This window comes from Haplochromis burtoni, unplaced genomic scaffold (genome assembly GCF_018398535.1).
Source record: "Haplochromis burtoni strain Fernald_Lab_line unplaced genomic scaffold, NCSU_Asbu1 Contig_5, whole genome shotgun sequence".
Lineage (NCBI taxonomy): Eukaryota > Metazoa > Chordata > Actinopteri > Cichliformes > Cichlidae > Haplochromis > Haplochromis burtoni.
Genome location: NW_024582366.1, coordinates 1,140,577 through 1,161,172, shown reverse-complemented (window position 1 = coordinate 1,161,172; position 20,596 = coordinate 1,140,577). Strand labels below are relative to the sequence as shown.

Here is a 20,596-nt window from a genome sequence, read left to right as displayed (position 1 = left end):
TTATTTGAACGTTGCATAAAAATACCAGGCAGTTTAGTGCAAGGTGAAACAGGTTAGTTTGCAGCATTGTGGTGATGTTCACAGTAATGCATGATGTTGACTGTGCAGAGAAGCTGCAGTGGCCACAGTCTGTGCTGGTTTATATCAGAGATAGCAGAAATCAAATGAAATTTAAGGTGATTCACTCACTGAATTTCACCTTTATGCCAGCTTTGTAGTATCTGGGTTCATGTAACATCACCTGATATCGTTTTGAATTCAGTTGTGTAAATCCACAAAGAGCAGCGAGTACTGGCGTCGCAGCAGCAGCACATTTGAGCTGATCACAGCTAAGCAAAGAAAGTCTACCAGAGGTCCTGACTGTGTTTCCCTACACTGCAGTGTGTAACTTGTGCTGTTGGGTTTTTTATGGCATTTGCTGACAATAACAGAAATAAAGAGTGAAGTTAATCCTTCAAGGAGAAGCAACAAAACCAATCTGATTAAAATTCATCCCAGAATATTGTCTGTTGTTCATTTTCACGATCCCTTTTTTCGCTTCTATTTCCCCTCATTCCTCCAATGGACAGTTGTGTATGGCTGCTCCTTTCTGAGCCTGGCTCTGTGAGAGGTCTCTTCCTGTTAAAAGGTAGTTTTTTGTCCTCACTGTCACTAATGTTGCTCACAGAGGATCTTCTGATGTTGGGGTTTTATTCTTTTTTTTCTCCAGGTGTCAGAATTTCATTTTTTACGTGTGGAGCACGAGCTCTGCATTTGACGTCACACTTATTTCACAAAAACACTCATGAACAGGCCATCTGTGTTAGTCTACCTGAGTCCACAACTTTTCCAACTGCTTCATTATTCTTTTGCTGAAAGCCTCCAGATCTCCGAAGACTCTGAGAACATTATTTAATGACAAAAAACTCTGTACATGCTTGCAGTTCTTCAGATGTGATGAGTCTTTGCAAATTTATAGCTGTGATGTATTTCATACTGCAGGTCACAAACCTTATTTGCTCAGTTGATCTGTCTAGTAGAGATCATCACTCTCCAAGTTTCCCTCTAAATAAGACCAACCGAATAACGATAAACATTAGAATATCATATCTGTGGTATAAAATAAAAAAATCATTAGCAGCTGTGAATATACGGCGTCCAGTATTAATGACTTGGATCATGTTGAAAATACATGTCCTCTATTAAAAATTAAGAAAAATAAGAGAAGCAAATTAAGAAAAGACCCATTAAGACATATAGTAACCAATGTAAGTGATCACAAAATAAACTCTAATAATGGCTAACAACATAGTAATGATGGATATAAATGAAAGTAGCAGAAAAATAGTTTTTGCTATTTTGAGGAGGCAGAAATTGGGGAGTCGCAGGGATCAGAATGAGGCATGAGTACAGTACGAGTCTTTCAGGGTTGTTTTTTGGGAGGTTTTTGTGTGGGGTCTGTGGCAGAATCATGGCACCAGTCCAGGAGGGGGAGGTCATCACATCACCTCTCCTCTTTCCATTAATCTCTCCTGATTCCTGCTGTGGTCATCTCCTCATCAGTCCTCTTCAGAGCCTCCTCATCAGCCTGCAGGGGCCAATGGAGCAGAGTGGATGTGGCTCAGAAGAGACACAGATCTCCTCTGAGGGCTTCTTTCTGGGCAGGGTTATGTTGCATAGTGATCAAAGCTTCCCAGGTACTCCAGAGCAGCCCGGTAGCACAGCTGGTACTGATCCTAGAGACACAGAATAAGTTTTGATCAGCACGTAAGGAGGATTATAGCAGAGACAAAGTTGTACAGTAAAGTGGATTTATTTTCATTAGGAACTTCAGGTTTGCCGCTGCAGTGCAGCAGCAGTTTATAATGTAAATATGTCACAAACATAAATCCTGTTCTGAAGCTTCCAGCTGACCTTCTGTTGTTTTAAAAAATTGCCCCAAATACCCTGTTAACTATCCCGCTACACAACACTTATATGAACCAAGCCAACCAGCGGTGAGGTGAAACGTGATCATAAAAAGATTTGATTTGGATCAAACCAATTCATTGATAGATAGATTATACAATCGATAATCTTGTTTTCAACATGGTACAGTCGTGGTGACTTAAGTTTCATACTCACTAAGCGATGTGACGTTTGTGGTTTTAAACAGTTCCACAGTAACTGTGACCTCCACAAATCAGAGATCACAGACCTTTTACAGGAGCACCTGCCATTGTTTCACAATCCAAGTTTACTTTGGATGGATGCAATATTATGGCTCCTAATCAGAATGTGGATGGGATTCTTACTCTTCACTGTTGAGCTCTGTTTCACTCTAAATGGAGCAATTTATAAAATAAACATCATAATGTATTCACAAACTGAAACCTTAAACTCATTGACAAAGTTTTACTGGGTTGCTTTTGCGTTCAGTGGACTGCCCCCTGCTGGTCATGAGATATAATGCAGGTTTAAGGCAAAGTCACTTTTCATATCTGAAGGCTACATCAGAGACATTATAAGGTGGAGGTGTGGAACTAAAGCGGAACAGAAATCTATGGGAGAACTCTGTAAACTCTGCCCTAACAGACCCATTCAACAGATAAACCAGTAAACATCTGCGCTGTGCATTGTGGCACAGCTGACAGTTCTGTGTAGTTCTGTGCACTTCGTGATGTCGATCAACATGTTTGTTTATTGCTCTGACAGGAGGAGCCATAGAGACGTGGATTGTGTCTGCACAGATACTAATGAAGCCACAATGTTGTGTTGCTTTTTGAATTTGTAGCTAGAGATACAGCCAAGATGTGTTATTGTTTGGGGAGAATCAAAGAGATGTGTTATATTCTTTTATGTGCTGTTTATGACTGTGCCCTTGTGATGAACGCCCCTGCATCACACTGATACCTCTGTCTGCACCATAGCCGGTCTCTGAGTTCGGAGAGTCTTGACGGTCTGGAAGAGGTCGACCACTCCTTCATACCTCATCCTTTCCAGAACGATGCTCAGAGTAATAAACACACCAGTCCTCCCAACACCAGCACTGGTAAACATACATTAACATTATTATACTGAAATGTATCACTTAAAGCTTCTCGTGTCAGATTTTGACAACCAAACCGATTATACACGGTCAAACATACACACACTCTTAGTTACCTGCAATGAACAGTGATGGGTCCATCTTGTCCGAATTGCTCTTTAGTTTTATGCACTTGGCCAATGAAGTCAATGAATCCCTCCCCGGTTTTTGGCACTCCTTGCTCTGGCCAATCCGTGAACTGAAACTGCCTGATGGTCCTCGATTGACCATCCTGGTTAAAATGCAGGAAAATGGAAAGAAAAAAAAAGATAAATGGCTCACACAGAACGATCCCTGCCTCCCCCACCAGCTGGAAAGAGCGTACGAGTGATCTGCAGTCACATTCCTGCTGCTGCTAAAAGAGAACCTACCCGGGCATCAGTGACTTTGAACTCTCGGAGGATGTACTGAGGCATGTTGTACTCGGCCATCGGGTCCACAACAAAGTACTGGTAACGTGCAGAGCGCTCAGCAGGCCAGTACTGATGGCACTTTTCCTGAAAGATGGAGAGAAGATGATCGCGAAATGCATAACTGACTTGGAGTTTTAACACTGAGACCAAAATGCAACGATTAGGCCTCAGATTAGTGTGAAATGGGCAGTGGCTTCTGTTGCTGTCAGGCTGCTTTTGACCACCACGCTTTTTTGCTTCTGTGTAAGCACCCACAGCACAGCAAACAACTCCAGTGTCTGCTGATAAAGGAAATAAAAGCAGTGTGACACTTCAGCACCAGCTTCTTCGAGGACTTTGATAACACAGAGACTGGACAAAGGCTGATGTGGTGGAACAGGAGCATTCAGTTGAAAGCAGGTCATTGCTGAATTATAGCAAAATGTGAGTATCTGCATGTCCTTATGAATCATCAACACGGCTGTTTCTTGTAACATTTGAAAGTATATGACAATGAACTCTATGCATCGATGTTGTAACATACACAGAGCTGGAGAAATCCTGCATGACATCAGGCAGGCTGTAACGTCGAGCTCAGCTGATCTCACAGCTCGTCCATATCAGCTCAGCCCAGAACTATTTAAGCTGCCAGCCGCTTTGCAACCCACCTCCATGAGCAGCAAATCCATGTTGACATATAAAATCACTGCACATAGCAGCCTTTTGTTTTACTGTTTATTATAAGACTGCATATTTAATGGACCTGAGAGGTGTGATGATCAAATAATAGATTCATACCTAACTAAAAAGCAAAAACAGACAAAACAAGAAGTTACAATGACAAAAATAAAAAAATTAACTTAAATTTTACTGAATAAAAACACGTCTTTCTTCATTTAAGTAAAGCACTATATTTTCTGCATATTCAAATTGTATATTCCACTTTTATACGCACTGATCCAACCATCTTTAGAAACCCATTACTGGATGGTATTTAGGAGAATATTGAACTTTTTGTCAAAGACTTTAAATCCTTGACAAACTTTGTCTTTACCAGTAGTTGAAAAATATTTATCGTACAAAATCCCACAGCCAGATGTTTCAAGCAGAGCCTTATGTGTTACGTACAGATCATTATACTCTTTGAAGTGTCATTCTACTTTGTATTAACAGTAAATTCAGTGTATACGAGTTTTATTAAAACCAGATTTGGCAAAATGTAGAAACATTTCATGCTCCTTAAAAAAAAAGAAAGCATTTTTACTCATGTTAAAAATATACATGTGTGTATGCTCTGCCCTCCTTTTCCCTGCGGAGCCTTTAGCATCACTTTCATTCCAGATTTCTGCTTGATGTATAGAAACGATTCAGATCTTGCATTGTTTTCAGTGCAACGTGACATAAAAGAAGGTGAAGCTGTTTTGTATTACCCGTCCCATCTCTCGGAGTTTAGTGAGCATCACTACGATGGTGGAGTTGTGCTCCCACAGCATTCTCCAGAAGTCCTCTGTGGTCTCGGCTAACGGGCCCTGGGTGGCCATGTAGGCTTTCTGCTGCCTGCAAATGGAAACAGAGACACAGAGCCTGTGTTTACTCCTCTGGGCTGCAGCAGCTCTGCTGCTATTTGGCTTCAGTTTTCTTCCACTTCAGCTCTGCTTCAGAAAATCACTTTGGGTTTCTTTCTGTGAAGCAAAGTGACAGCAGTTAAATAATCTCACTGTTGCCCACTCATATTATCATGAAATGGACAGAAATCGAAAAGGTTTAGTTTGATCTGTCAAGGCTGCGAGTGAGTTCGTACATGTACAGTCCAATGAAAGCAAAGAAATATCTTTATTCTCATCTTCTTACCTGATTGTGATTCAGTAAAGCAAACCGTGTATGAGTTGCTTAGCCAGATAATCACCAGCTGCCCCGAACTAATTTTACCTGCTTTTTCATGTCAGTTAATGATCGACTCAGTGCTCCCAAAGAGATCTGTGATTTGGTTTTAGGAACTTGGGGGTCCGGGTATTTCGGGTGATGACCGACTTTGCCTGGCTGGTTCTGAGACACGTAAGCTGATAAATAATACCTTAGAAAACAAGAACTTGCTCCATTAAAATGTGCAATGGATCAAGTACATCTGCCTAAAATGCTCATTATGAATTACAGTCATGGTTTTTCACAATTCGTGACACTGCAAAAATAAAAGAGTTAATTTAGCTGCGGCTTCACCACATCCGGACAAGAGTTCTGGGCAATGACATCCCACAAGTGTTGAACGAACCTCTCAGGTGTTCAATATTTAATTTCACATACCCCTTTAAAGAAAATTTGATGAGTCAGCTGCTTGCTAATGTGTGCGCTGATTTTTAAATAGTTTTGCTTGAACACATAGCCTTTTTAACAGCTCTGTTAAAATGACAGATGCCACCCCAGCTGCTCCGCCGGCTCCAGGCGATCCTCTGCAGCTGGACACCACCAGGGGGCAGTGTTGACGCATATAACAGTGGGCCTAGGTAATTCCCACAGACTTGCATGCCTGGGTGTGTTTCTGTTATCTGTATATATCAGTGCTCTTGTGTGACACTGGTGGTTGGAGGCTTTGTTGTTTTTGGCTACATGTTTGTCCTCCTCTCACAAGCAGTGGAGCTAATATTTCAATACTCCATAATACAACAACCAAAACAAATATGGGAACGAACGCTGCTTATTTTGATGCTGTCACTTTACCTGCTGAGCGCTGCTGACTGACTGAAGCATTTAACCAGCAGCAGCTGGTTAAAGCCAGATTGTTGATGAGCGCCCAGAACAGTTTGAACCAAATGTTACTAAACTGTAGTAGCCCTAACCCTAACCCTCTAAAACAAAGCTCTGAATATTAGCATATATGCTAATATGCTAATATTCAGAGCTTTGTTTTAGAGACAAGGCTGGAGTTATTCTGCCTTTTTTTCTACTGCCAGCAGAAAATCAAAAGCCAACGTGTATTAGCCCGTCTCTAAGAACTCTCTGGATGTTCATGTTAAGCTGATGTCACTTAAGCCTCCTGGGATTGAATACAAAACTTTGGATGCTGCTTAAAATGTAAATAAAAACAGTGTGCAATCATTTGCAAGTTGGAAGCCTGAAAGCTCCACATTTCTATTCTTGGAGTAGAGTGGCTTTGCATGATTTGCAGTTCAAAATAATCCTTATTTACATTGTTATTGTTATCTTGGCTTAGCCCCCCTTTAAGGCAGCTTGTATCTAAATGGCTGACTAAGGCTTTAACAACATGTGGTGCAGCTTTTGTGACTATATTGATCTAAACATATGTATAATGTGTCGTGTTACAGGGATGATCTGATATCGTCGTGTTGGTGTTGATCCAGGATCAACATTGCAAGTGACCAATCACATTGTTCTGACGTTATTCTTTGGCGCACCAAGCCATTCGTGCATTTATGAAGTTCCAGTGTTGCAAGGACAATATCAGTTCTGCTCAGCGTTTATTAAAGGGTCAGGGTCCGTTGATCGGCGGACAGAGGCGGTTTCTTGCAGCTTAAGTACAGTTTTTTGTTTTACGGCGTTTTTTTCCGAAGTCGCAAAAGTATGACGTCACAACATTCTGATTGGTCCTGGAACAACATTCACTATGTTGATCTGGGAACAAGATCGTGCCATCATACAGAGCCAAGAGCAGAAAGGGTGCAGCAGAATATAGTCCTTATTTAATACACCATTAACCATGAATTATCGCATCCCTGTGCTGTGTGATGGGGCCATCAGCTTGCAGCACTGCTGAGGTATTATTATTACCAGGTTGTTTGGCTATCTGCCTTCAGCTTCTCTGTTTTTGTTTCTTTTCTAAGGTTGAGTATTTCTCATCTTCCTCACACCACAAACAAATGACGGGCTAATCAAGCACAGCAATAATTTGGTCAGCGAAGCATTTGGTAGTGATTTTGGCGCTGTGGGCAGGTGTCGGCTCCTGCTGGACAAAAGAAATTTCCATTTCCATAAAACTTGTCAGAAGATGGAAACATGAAGTGCTCTAAATACCCTGGTACAAGCTGTGTTCACTCTGGACGTGATAAAACACAGTGAAGCAAAAAGCACCAGCAGATGACGTGGCATCCCAAATCACCAAAGAAAAGCAGTAATGCAGTTTCAGTAATGCAGCCTCTGATTCAGGACTGTGATGGTGTAGCACTTTTCTTCAAGACACTTGTGTGTGACAGCTTTTAATGTTCCTCACTCTACTACTTATGAAGCGCTCCCAAATTCTTGACAATCCACAAAAATCGGTGGTCATCTGTCGCTTGGGTTTAATGATCTTTTCATGAATATACTCGCTGCAAACAGCCTTTTGAGCAATGACCTTCTGTGGCTTCCTTTCCTTGCAGAGGGGGTGTTGATGATCATCACCTGGACAACTTTCAAGTCAGCACACTTCCCTGTGGTTGTGTCTGCTGAACTAGACTGACAGATATGTGGTTCATATTATTTGAAAAGCAGCCGAAATATTTCAATAATTTGAGATACTAGACTTTTGAATTTCTTGAGCTACAAGCTATAATCATTAAAAGCCTTTGAAATACCTCAGTTTGTATGTAATCAGTATAGCATATGTGAAGGTTTATCTTTTTGAAATTATGAAAAAATATGAACCAGTTAAAATTCCACAAGAAGCAAGAGTTTCAGGCATACTCGCTGACAGAAACGAAAGCCAAATCAATAACCCAGAAAAGTTAATAGAATAGATTTTCCATTAATATTAGACAAATTAAAGCATTTCACAGTTAATAGTGAGAACCACAAAAGAGTTCTATCAAAAGTTAATTAAGCAGGAAGCAGATTTCACTGTTGTAACTTTTGAATCATGCAGAGTTAATAACATTGTGGTGTAAGCACTCGCTGCCTTTGTATCTCGCAGCGCAGTAAGTAGGAGAATAACTAATGGTGATACACAAAGACGTCACCGGGCATGTCCACTAATCATCATAATCATGTGCATTCCCCTCACCTTAATCTATCCTAATCCATGCTTCGCTCTTTAAAGGCTGAGCTCAGTGAGGGATGGAGCTCCCGAATCTCACTCCGCTCTTAATTACCGACACAGGAATTAGAGAGGAATTACACGACACCCCTGCCTCTTTCCGTTGCCTCCCTTTGGTGGGGGGTACTCAGGGGACTTCATTAGGTGCTGGGAGCCAAAAACAACATACACCCACCCTGCATGTAAAATGGGAAGTCCTGACTCATTAGCCACTGCTTTCTGTGGAAGTGCGCTAGAAAACTTTCAATAAGTCTTTTCATAAAAGAGCCCGTGATTAACGTGATGTGTGACAATATCGGTGCTAATGTTGTGAGAGACATGTGTACTGTTTATGAAATCACATTGTGACGTGTTGGGCTGAATGTGACTAAGAGTCTGAGGGACACTTTATGCTGCTAGGCTAATGTCAGCGTCACTCTGTTTATCGTGTTTCTGGACAAAGATTGGGGAAGAGATGTTAGAAAATAAACATCGTGTTGTATTCAGTTTGGTAACTGTTTACCAAGGCCGTGCATTGAGGGCACTCATCAATAACTTTGGAGTCATTTTCCAGCTGAAATCTATACAAACACAAGTTTTTTGCAGCCGACGACCTGCTGGCCATTTCAAAGAATTTAATATTCATCTGTGCTTATAATAAACAGCACTGTCTAAACATGCTTTCTACACCTGAAGTAAGGGGAGGTGACGGACTGTGATAGTGCTCAGTGAAGCATCTCGCAGCTGTAAGCTTACTGTAAACAGAAGACAATGTTAGCAGACTGAGGGCAGATTTGAATCATCACTCGCCGTCATAACTTTCAGAATAAAACCTGAGCAACAACATGAAAGTTTGTGAGTTGAATTTTAGCCCAAAGCTCAAGTGACCAACTTTGTATATCCTGAACCATATAATCATGCGATCATACGAGTTCTGGCTAAAGCTGTGGAGACGATCATGACTCGTGTTGTCACATGATCTTTTGGGCATCGTGCTACATCGTAGAGCTCCAAATGCAGACTACAGGAATAAGTAATATGAAGCATATAGACTGCATGTTCTTCAAATCAGCGTTACTTTGAATCTCAAATTCATGCATGCTTCTACTTTACTATGTTTTATTGCAATGTCAGTGTTTCCTTGATCCAAGAAGACAATAAAATCAACTTAACCTAAACTGTTTTCATTATGTTTTTGCACATAAATGTTGATAGAAATAAGAAAAGGACTGATCAGATTTCTGGCCTTCATACTGAGCTATGATCACACAGGCATTAAGCTGAGTGTCTCCTCAGTTCATTTCCCTTCTATAAAGGTAGAAAACCCTCAAGATTTCTTCATGTCCAAAGACAGAACATGGACACAGACGGCAGTCGCGTCGTGGACCTGTTGGTGTAATCAGTTCATTTCTCTGACATGTCACTGATCTCAAACAGCCTATCCATTCACAAGAGGTGGAAAAAGTGGGAGAATGAACAGGCCTGTCAATAAAACCAATTTGTTTTGACAACTGACACAACAAAGGGATGTGAGGCGGTGAAACACCGGACTCCATGTCAGCCTGTAATTTAATGCTGTCAGCTGCCACAGAGAAGGTCCAACCCCCGGCTCATTAGAGGTGCAGCAGCTGAGCAGAAATGCGCCGCACTACTTATTTCTGTGAAGTGATTTCTGTGGGCTCACCTGTACCCGTCGATGAAGCTGGCATTGATGTAGTCAGAGCCCTCCACCCCTCTGATTGGCTGCAGGCAGACGCGAGTAGACTCGAAAGGCATGATGTTCACCAGGCGGTTCTTGAATTTGTTGCACGGCAGGTTGGCACTGATGAATCTTGAGGTATGTGCTTTAGAGTTGGCCAGTTTCTGCAGAGACAGAAGAAAGGACAGGTGATTGCAGCTACACGGCAGCATCCACTGTCTATCATCTGCCTCTGGTCTTTATAGTGCTAATCCAGTGTGGCGCGTGAGCAAGGTTGTTAAAGGGCACGAGGAGCTAACGTTCGTACTGATGCACGAGAATGATGCACTTTGAGACGATCCTTTTTTTCTCTGACTTCAAATGAATGTCGGATACTGTTGTGTGTTGAAGCTCATCCTGAAGATGCTGAAAAGTCAAAACAAATCCTGAAACATTTAGTGTGAGCCGACAGGCCTGTGACAATGCAGATCAAACCAGAGAAATAAGATGTTTGGATGCAAACCTAGCTGCGTGAATGATTTCATTCTCAAATTTTTCTTTTCAGTTTCGGTGGGGAGGAGGTGTTTCTTTACCGACAGGCACTAATGTGAGACCTCTGCACTGCAAGGACAAGTGCCAACCTCAGAATTGCTTGACAAATACATTTGCAGTGAACTGAGGATCAAAACCTAATCATGCTCTGTTCAGATTTACAGCCACCCTGCTTGCATTAAAAAGCAGCATAATACTGAATGCTGGGCATTCCCCCTGCTGCAGGACAGAAACTGCTTAAGCCACTGCACTTTTGCTAAAGCAGTTGAAGACAGTGGATTGCTGCAGATCATCCCGTATAAAACTACCTAACCTGGGATGACCTTATCTCCCGGTTTTCCTGGCTCTTGCTCTCCCTCTGCAGCTCCCTCTACTCCAGCCTCACCAGGAGCTCAGAAGTTAAGCTTTAACAACTTCTCCTCTGAGAAGAAGGAAAATCTTCCTTCTGCCTTTGCTTGCACTTGAGTATTACATTTACATGAATTTGGAGAGACTGTACAAACCAGGCCATGATAGCTATACTTTTACTGACTGCAATGTTGTCATAAATGACTTTATGATTTAAAATCTACCTAAAGTAGGCTGGATGGATAGGAGTCTTGCAGATCCCCGTATTCCAAGGGACTCCAATTTAAATAAACAAAAAATGCTTTTACCCTCATGGCATGGTTGTGTCAATGATCCATCCACCCATCCCCAAAACCTGTTTAATATTTTTCTCTAGATGCATTAAAGTGTTTACATGTAGTGAATCTGACTCTGAGACTACTACTAGCACTGCAGTCATTTAAAGCTCATTTCTTTTATTCTTAATTTGCACTGAAACATGGTAACACACAGTGTGTGTACTGTACATTGCTATGGACTGACCTCTAGTTTACTAGCGGACAGAAATGCAGTGAGTTTGCACAACAGAGTGAAAAATCCCAACAGAAGGTGTTTGGGTTGGACTCCTATCACCTTCTCCTCAGTGATGATCCTGAAAAGCCTGTAAGAAACTAAAGATGCAGCTGCTCTCTCATCTTTTTCCATGACTCAAAGTGTCTGTCATTGAATCCAAGCTCAGTCGAGGCAGTTACTGTATGTGTTTAAAGTGCTTCCTTAAATATACTGAGTGCCCAAAGCCGTACAATCGTAAAGTCCAGATCTGCTCACCTTAAACTCCAGTTCCATAGCTGTCACCGCCTCTCCAGCGGGCACCTGGGTGAGCTTCTGGATGTGGGCGTACAGGTTGCGGGCAGGGACTTCTGTGTTGCCACAGACTGCAGCTTCCAGCAGGGCCTCATGGACGAATATGTACTGATCCTCTGTCTGCACCATGTAGTTCCTTTGAGCTCGCATGCACGTCACATGACCGTATATGTCCACCGACTTCTCGTGTTTCATCCTCTCCAACATGGCGTCAATCACAATAAAGCAGCCCGTCCGGCCCACACCGGCACTGACGGGAGCACAGAGAGGAAACACAGGCGTCAGACCAGAGATCCCTGAGCGCTTCACATCTTTCCCCTGACCACTGTGGCATTTCCACGGGCCGGGAACAGCATCGAAATCCTCATGAATACCAGTCCAAACCAGTTACAAATGGGTCCTCGTGCCTCCATAAAGATTCACTGAGAGACGAGGCTGGCCTTTAACATTATGGAGGCAAGGAGGGGCTCATTGATTCCACTTTTATGTCATTGGTTGATCAGGGTGATTTCGTTTATATGCCTGCTTGCTCACAACGCTTACACATTCTGGATTTGTCTGTCATGGCGCACAGAGATTCACGATGGACCTTAGAGTCTCTACACCTCATTGAATATTGCTCGGCTTGGATAGGCTGCTTTGTCCTTCTGGAGACACAAGCATCAGTAAAATCTTCTTTTACAAGGCCGTTCTTGGTCTTTCTTATTGACCTACACATGAAGGAAATTATAGATGGTTATTGTCTTTGGTTCAAAGACTTATTCATGGCACCTGCACTTAAAGCTCACATTAAATTATAAAAAAGGCCATTTTAACTGATCTGGAGGCAGATCGTTAAAGTTGCCTAAACTAGTTATTCTGACACAGATCAGCTACGTTTCCTCAGTTTTGAACTTTACGATCATGCACTTTTTACTTGTTTCTTGTATTTTGCCGTGTTCATAATTCGTTTATGATACCACTGCTGAGCTTGGCCAGGACACTCTTGTAAAAGAGATTTTTAATTTTAACAGTAAAAAGGTAAATAAATGATGATATAAATTTAAAAACTGTGAGTTAATGGAGCTAACAAGCTGCAGTCCGATATGGAAACTTGTTTTATTCTATTGTGTGGCAGAAGTAAAGCGATTACTCTACAACCTTGATTTTAGTGAATGGACCAAACTGCTGTGAGCCATTTGAAGAACAGTCCATATCCAAAAATGTATTGTTTTGAACATATAAACAGGACAAGAGCTTTCAGAGTATATCATTGTATTATTTACCATTATTTGGTTCCATCTACAATGTTGTGCTGTGGACGACGAGGCCCACAGATTGCACCGTGAGCACTGCAGGATGTCAGGGTTACAGGATGACTGTGGGTTTTAAAGTGCAGCTCAGGACCTCTGCATACGTGCTCATGTACTTATTGTGTTATAAATAAAAATACCTGCAGTTTATATCTAACATCCCCTTATGGGAATATATGAATTCTGGATTTGTGCTGCAGAATTGGAAATGGAAAAGCCAGATACGGTTCTCTGACTTTATGGAAATGTAATATCTGTTCCATAAGGAAGAAATATATTTGCTTTTTGAGTCTAAATTTGTACAGTATAAGCAGACCAGTCATTTGAGATGCAGAAAAAAGAAGAAAAATCTATTTCCTGCTCGCCTTAGAACAGTTTCCATCCTTAATGTTAATAAATGGGTATTTTTTTTAATCACTGTTATTTAATTATAAATTGTTAGTTAACAAAATTAACAAACATAATAATGTGAGTAGTTATTAACTTGTTTGTAGAACATTACTGTAAAACTGCATCTGATTATTAAAATGATAAAAAAGCAGTTTCTGTATTTTTTAATTTTATTGACTGTTAAATACAAAATAATGAAAGTTCCTGAACAGCTAATATAAGGTGAGAGTGCAAAATGAAACCATACATTTTAAGATTGTACCTTTTATGTTGTAACTGGTGTTTTATGCAGGTTGATAAAAAACGGAGGAAACAAACATCCAAAAGCTGCCGCGGCACATGGGAGTCCCTGATGACAGCTATATGTCACTTCCTGTTTCTACACGACCTTCAGCAGTGTCCGTTTTGAATTTTAAGCTGACTTTGAAAGGAGGAGGAGAATGAAATCACGAGGGAACAGTTCGTTCATGCGTTCAGCATGTCGTGACATTAACCGAACCTTCGCTGAGGGCAGACTAATGAAGAAGAACGAGTTCTGCTGGCCAAGAGCCGCATAAAAGCGGAAACATTTCCAGGACAAAGAAAAGCGTATAAACGATATTATTATTATTTTCCTCCCAATGCAGCAGATGGCCCCGCCCCTCCCTGACGCCGGTCCTGCCACAGGCTTCTTCCTGTGAAACGGGAGTTTCTCCTTCCCACTGTTGCCAAGTGCTTGCTCACAGGGAATCATCTGATTGTCAGGCTTTTCTCTGCATTATTGTTACATGAAGCACCTTTAGGCAGCCGTTGTTCTGATTTGGTGCCATATAAATCTGGTGGAGAAGTATAGATGTTAGAGTCTGTGTGTTTTGCTGGTGTCTGAGTCCTTACTTTGCAGGCTTAGCCTTGTGTTTGGGGCTTTCTGTATTTTAGTATTCATAGTTTGGACTCTGATACTCACGGACTGGCTTCTTTTGTTTGTTTGTGATTTTGGTTTATTCCATTCTTATCACCCTCAGTGTTTCCTCACTGTATGTTATGTTGTAGTGTGATGTTTGTTTATTTAATAGTCCTTCTTTTGGCTATTTATTTATTTTGTCTTTCTGATAGTTTTACTTCTCCTGTACTGTGTTCAATTATCCATGATTATCTCATGTGTAAATCTATAATCAAGCCCTCCCCCTTTATCCATGTCTTAGCATTTATCTACCCTCCCTGTGTGGCTTGTTGGTGTATTTCGTCTTTCCCCAGTGGACTTACTATTTTTGGTTCTGTGCATTAACCTAATAAATGTGTTTTTCTGTTTTACCCCTACCTGCTTCTGAGTCCTGCATTTGGGTCCCTTTTCCTGCACTATATGACAGCAGAAACAGGAAGTGACATCCATCCAGCATAAGGGACTCTGTTCCCTCCATTTAAAGACAAATAAACGACATTTTTTGTAACGTGAAATAATGCGTTGTTGGCGATTCTTTTGTAACAGGAAGGCTGTACAGTATTCTGATTTACAGAATCAAATACATTTCTGTTCATTTGACCAACTTAACTCATTCTTGTAAACAGATCAATGGATTTCAATTATAAACCATGTTGTATGTGAACACATGAGACCATGATGAACAACACACTGCCACATTAGGGCGTAGAGTAAAATATGCACATTAGTTGTTGTTCTCCAGTTTCCTCCGTTTGCTTTGCTTTTTCTTTATTACAGGTTGGAGACTAAATGCAGTATGAGCTTTAGATACTGAAGTATTTCAGTGCTACACTTTGAAATCACTGATCCCACTTCTTCACAGAAGAAGTGGTGTGAAGGTCCTTCAGACAGCAGGGAGGGAGCACGCTGCCTACAGAAAACTGGACTGGCTTTTCAGATCCTTGCCCCTGTTGTTCCTTTGATAAGTCTGGTTTAAAGCTCCCCAGATCAGCTGGGTTGGTAAACATGAGTGTGCTGTGTGCAGCGTACGAAAACACTTTGAAGGATTTCTGTTTTCTTTCGGCACAACATATTTTCTTTGATGGGTTAGCTGTGAGGAACGTTCAGCACTTAAAGCAAAGTATTTAAACAGAATCGCTGCTCTTGGCTTAAAGGTGTTAGTATGCTTTGAACAAACTAGGTTGCGACTTATTGTCCAAGCATGTCTAAAGGCAGATTAATGTTTACACTGGAAATTGGGGTGAAAAGGCTTCTGTGAGAGCTTCCTCCAGGCTGCATCTCTGTCTGCCTGATTCACCTCTAGCACTCTGGTGTATTTGCATTTGTGTTCATAGAGAAATAAATTGCACAAATGCAAATGTCAGGCACGGACGTACCAACAGTGTTTAAAACTCACTTTTATCTTCGTTCTAAAATGATTGCGCCGTAGCTGTGAAAAAGGTTCAGCTGGTTTTGTAACAAGATCAACGTTAGCCTGAGACGAAGTTAAAAAAATATTAGAAATTTAGGATAATATCTGACTTCAGCTACAACGTTCTCACACAAGACTTGAATAAATATATGAATGAATTACTAAACAATTCAGATCAACAGATGGAGACAGAAAACAGGCAAAGCAAATAAGTATATTAAATCAATATCACACAGAGTAGCTGTGAAAACCTTGCAAGATGCAAGAGCGTGCATGTCCCTTAAAGGGGGCTGGTTACTGGTTTGAGAGTTGCATACACGAAGATGGTTTCCAGCAATGTCACATGATCTGAAACAATAGTTTTTGAGCATGCTGCAGTATTTGTGTTAATGTAAGATAAGGTCTACCTGCAGTGAACCACCATGGGTCCGGCATCTTGAGGATTGCAGGACTTGATTCTGCGTAGAAAGGCCAGTGTTGGGGTCGGATACTCAGGCACTCCATGGTCCGGCCAAGCCAGAAACTGGAACTGTCGAACTTCTCTTTTTTCACTGGAGCCATTCTGTTGACACATTTACTCAAGTTTGTCACTCATAAAAACAGACCCCAACACACTAATGTGAGTATGAGGCTAAAAGATTCACTGGCGTAAATTCAATTATCTGAATGATTAATGCAAGAACTTCTTATTATTTGTGCATCACAAATGCACTCTGAGCTGCACTCAGAAGCACACAAAGTGTCCTTGGTGTATGATGACGTTTTGATAGCTTTATCAGTGACAAACATAATAACAGGCACAACACATTTTTTCCCCCAATTCAGGCACCAAGGCCACAATCTGCTTAGACCAGGGGTGTCCAAGCCCGCGGTCCATTTTTAATTGGCCTGCAAGTAATCTCATAAATAGAATAGCCGCACTTGAGTGTATTGCACTTCTTAGTTTTAACACCAGGGGGAGCTACTGTTGATCAAGGCAGTTGCTCCACCAAAAAGGACATCACAGAAGAAATTTACCCCCAAGTTACTAAACATGACAGAACCAAAGAAGCGAAAGGTAGAAAGTGAGTGCAGAACATTTCAGACACGGTGGGAGAGTGAAGATTTCTTCAAAGAACTCAAGGGGAAGCGTGTCTGTTTGATCTGCACTGAAACTGTGGCAGTTATGAAAGAGGATAATGTACGACGTCATTATGAAACCAAACATCAGGCCTGTGCATCCGACACTGGTGCTGAGCCAGAGCAGAAAGTAACTCTCCCACAGGGTCAGCAGCAGTATTTATTTCATGCTCAAATTGTCCAGGAAAAGGCTCCAATAGCGAGCTATGAGGTCGCCCAACTCATCGCGAGACATGGCGAGCCTTTTTCAGATGGAGACCTCATAAAACACGGCCTCGTTAAAGTCACCGAAATAACGTGCCCGGAAAAAGTGCAGAACTTCAACAACGTCCAGAAATCCAGTCGTGCGACTCACTGAAGACTCGTCAGCCAACATTAAACTGCAACTTTCTGATAAAGCTGTGCTTTTGATTTTTACTCCATCGCAAGCGATGAGAGCACCGATGCTCAGACGCCGCACAGCTGCTAATTTTTTGCGGGGAGTGGACGAGAGCACGAGCGCTTTAAAAATATATTCCACAGTACTCGTGTGTTAATAAGCATGCATGTGCAGGTACACATGCTTCAAATATCAATGATGCGCATCAATTCTGTCACTACCCTGCTTTTGCACCACTTTCTTATCTGCATTTTTCTTGTTAACACACAGAGTAATACAGTAAAGTTAAGGTTATATACCTAATTTCTAGTAAGTGGCCCCGCCCCTCCTATATTTTTATGTATGTGGCCCTCAGTGAAAAAGGTTTGGACACCCCTGGCTTAGACTCTTAAGTACTTTCTAGACAAGAAAGAATATTTTCTATCCTTTTAAAGCTGCGGAAGCCTTAATCAGCACGGAGTGCTGCAGGGATGACCTTTTTTGTAGGCCAACCCAGAAGGTAGCATGTCTTTAGCATCCCAATGACTCCTTTGTCAGTTCCTTATAAAAAAGTATGTGGCTTTTGGATTATCAGAGAAAAAAGGTTCTGTGGGAAACACTAGTTTATAATACTTGCACACTGGTGAGCAGAATTAGGTCCATGAGCTAAAGACATTTTGTGATTTGCAATTGCGAGAGTTCAGCAATCTGTTTGTTAAGTGATTAAATTATGATCCTGTTTCCATTTTTCCTCGGATGTATGAAGCAGTCTCAGATCATTTTACTGAAATTGAAAGAATTTGGACTTGTTTTCGTTCTTTGTTATGCTTCAGTTTTTATTTGCTTTTGAACAATGAAGGATCTGGAAACGACTGATGAAGCGAAACTTAACAAGCGGATAAAAAATGACTCTCCTTTGTTTTCTGAAAGTAAACTGAATATACAGGGTGAAAAATACAGATACTTAGTTTATTACTATTGGTGTTTAATTTTTCTACGTATTTTTTATATGTCTGGGTCTACTGTTAGTGAAAAATAGTGACTGATGTGATTTAACCTCCACCAGGCGGTTGCCAAACTGCGTAGCATAAATTTAGAGATAGCATACAGCTTAACTGTAACCCAACGAAGCTTAATCTCAACAACAGAAGATTCTAACTTTTAAGCAATTTTCAAACAGTCCAGTGGACTAAGATGTGACGCTGGCTTCCAGCCATACCACCCTGAGCACACCCAGTCTTGTCTGAGCTTGGAAGCTAAGCTGCGTTGGTCCTGGTTAGTGTTTGGATGGGAGGTCGCTTGTGCAGCTGTGGGCTCAGTAGACAGAACTGGTCGTCTACTAATTGGAAAGTCAGAGGTTTGATCCCTGATCTGCAAGTCAAAGTATCCTTGGACCAGATACTGAACCCTGAGTTGCTCCTGGTGATCTGTGTAACTAAACGAATCAACAGCAACATGGTGGTCTTACCTTATAGAGGGCAAACGTTCTCACACTGTACGTAGCCAGCTCCAGCGTGTCCAACATGGTCACTTGAATCATCCCGTACGTCTCCGTGCCTCGACTGGGCCAATACTGGTCACATTTCACCTACAAACAGAGACAACGTAAAGGACTATTTAGCTCTACAACCAGTGGTGTTGGAAGTGGAGTAGGTGTTGATAGAGAGATTGGTTGGTGCAGTATCTGCAGTGATGTGACTGCTGTGCTGGACTCAGCTGGTGAAAAGAGAGAGCTGGAGATGACCTTACCTTTGGCCTCAAGCTGTAGACAGTGACTGAAAGAACAGGATCATATATGCACATGACTGAAACAAGCACCTTTCTAACGGTGTCTGGTCTCAGGTAATACCTTGGTATCCCTCTGGAAGAGCTGAAAGAGGGGGCTGGGGAGAGGGAGGTCTGGGCATCTCTTCTGAGATTGCTGGCCTGTGACCTGGACACCTGAAATGTGGCCCTTATTTGCAGTGTTTTTGGCCACCGTTGGTCTAAACGAATGGTATTGACTCAGGGTAAGTTTGGCTTCCTCAACTACGTTCCACTGTAGACGGTGGAACTTGTGGTATTTGGGGCACAGCACATTTACCAGGGCTATATCAAAGCTAAAAGTACCATAAGTAGTCTAGATTAGGCCCTGACGTACATGCCATTGGGATACCTTTTTTAACACATGAACTACCGGCAATATCAGGAGAGTTGGGTCGGGTGAAAGCCAGATTTGTTTTTTCCTACACATCAGGAAACAGCCCGGTGTGATGGATATTTAGATTCTCTAATGTTCCTCCATCAGATAATCACGAAAAAGCTCAGGGCTGTGATGCCTGTGTGGAAACAGCTTCTACAGAAAGTAGTAAAATAAGTCCTTATGCATGCTACATGTAAGGATGGAGAACTCAACAATGCTCTCACCTGATTCTCCTGATATATTCATTCCTATATGAAAATGGATTTGGAAAAGGACTCCGTGATTACATTACACAAGATTAGACCATAATCATAATCTTAGACCCTCACAACCCCAAGCTTGCAGGATGATTTACTTCACATGGCCCCCAAATGATTATTGCCAAGGAAGCTGCATGTAATAACTAATAAGAGAAACTTGTTGGTGTGTCTAATGGCAGCCTCTGATTTTATAGTCTGTAAATAATGGCAGGATGTGTTCATTTGATTGTGGGCCATGCACATTAGCAGGAAGTGTGGACAGACAGGTTGTCACCTCTGCTCTCAGGTTAGAGAGCATCTAATATTTGCTGCGCCTCTGGTTGAACCACAGAGGCTGTTATTGGCTCTGGCAGAGGGCTGATGGCCACTGTCACAAATAGTAATGGCACAGTGCTGTGGCACTCAGCTCTGCCCTGTGGTTGTGGAGTTATTAACAGTGAGAATGAGGGTTTCACATCATTACTCACATGAACGCCGTTTCTACCCTGCTACCTGCCATGTGATTCCACAGGCGGCGTGCTGCTGCTGAGCCAAGCTCATCAGTACTGCGAGTGAGCTACGTTCAGAGCAGTAAATCAGAGGATCGACAATCCTCTTCCAGCCTCCTGTCTTATATTCTCCTGTTTGTAATGTATTTTCCATTGTGAGAGAATCAATGAATTTCATCCAGACAGCAATGGAGCAAAATATTAGAAAATATATCAACTGTGCTCTGATATTCTTAAATTATGGGTTGCAGCAAGCCACCACCTCTCTCCCTCCATCAGCTGGGATGATGCGTTTTTGTATGACTACAACATATTG

General features: G+C 41.7%; 1 protein-coding gene across 1 annotated transcript in view; it reads right to left on the bottom strand.

Moving 5' to 3' along the window:
• Positions 1-222: 222 nt before the first annotated feature.
• Positions 223-20,596, bottom strand: part of ptprfa (protein tyrosine phosphatase receptor type Fa) — a 243,987-nt gene continuing 223,613 nt past the window's right edge. The window contains exons 28-36 of the mRNA XM_014333895.2: positions 18,819-18,938; positions 16,281-16,435; positions 11,826-12,111; positions 10,125-10,303; positions 4,869-4,995; positions 3,418-3,543; positions 3,124-3,278; positions 2,872-3,007; positions 223-1,715 (exon numbers count right to left, since the gene is read on the bottom strand). Of these exons, the coding sequence (XP_014189381.2) occupies positions 1,647-1,715; positions 2,872-3,007; positions 3,124-3,278; positions 3,418-3,543; positions 4,869-4,995; positions 10,125-10,303; positions 11,826-12,111; positions 16,281-16,435; positions 18,819-18,938 (1,353 nt within the window). The 3' untranslated portion in view covers positions 223-1,646. The remainder of the gene's footprint in view (positions 1,716-2,871; positions 3,008-3,123; positions 3,279-3,417; positions 3,544-4,868; positions 4,996-10,124; positions 10,304-11,825; positions 12,112-16,280; positions 16,436-18,818; positions 18,939-20,596) is intronic.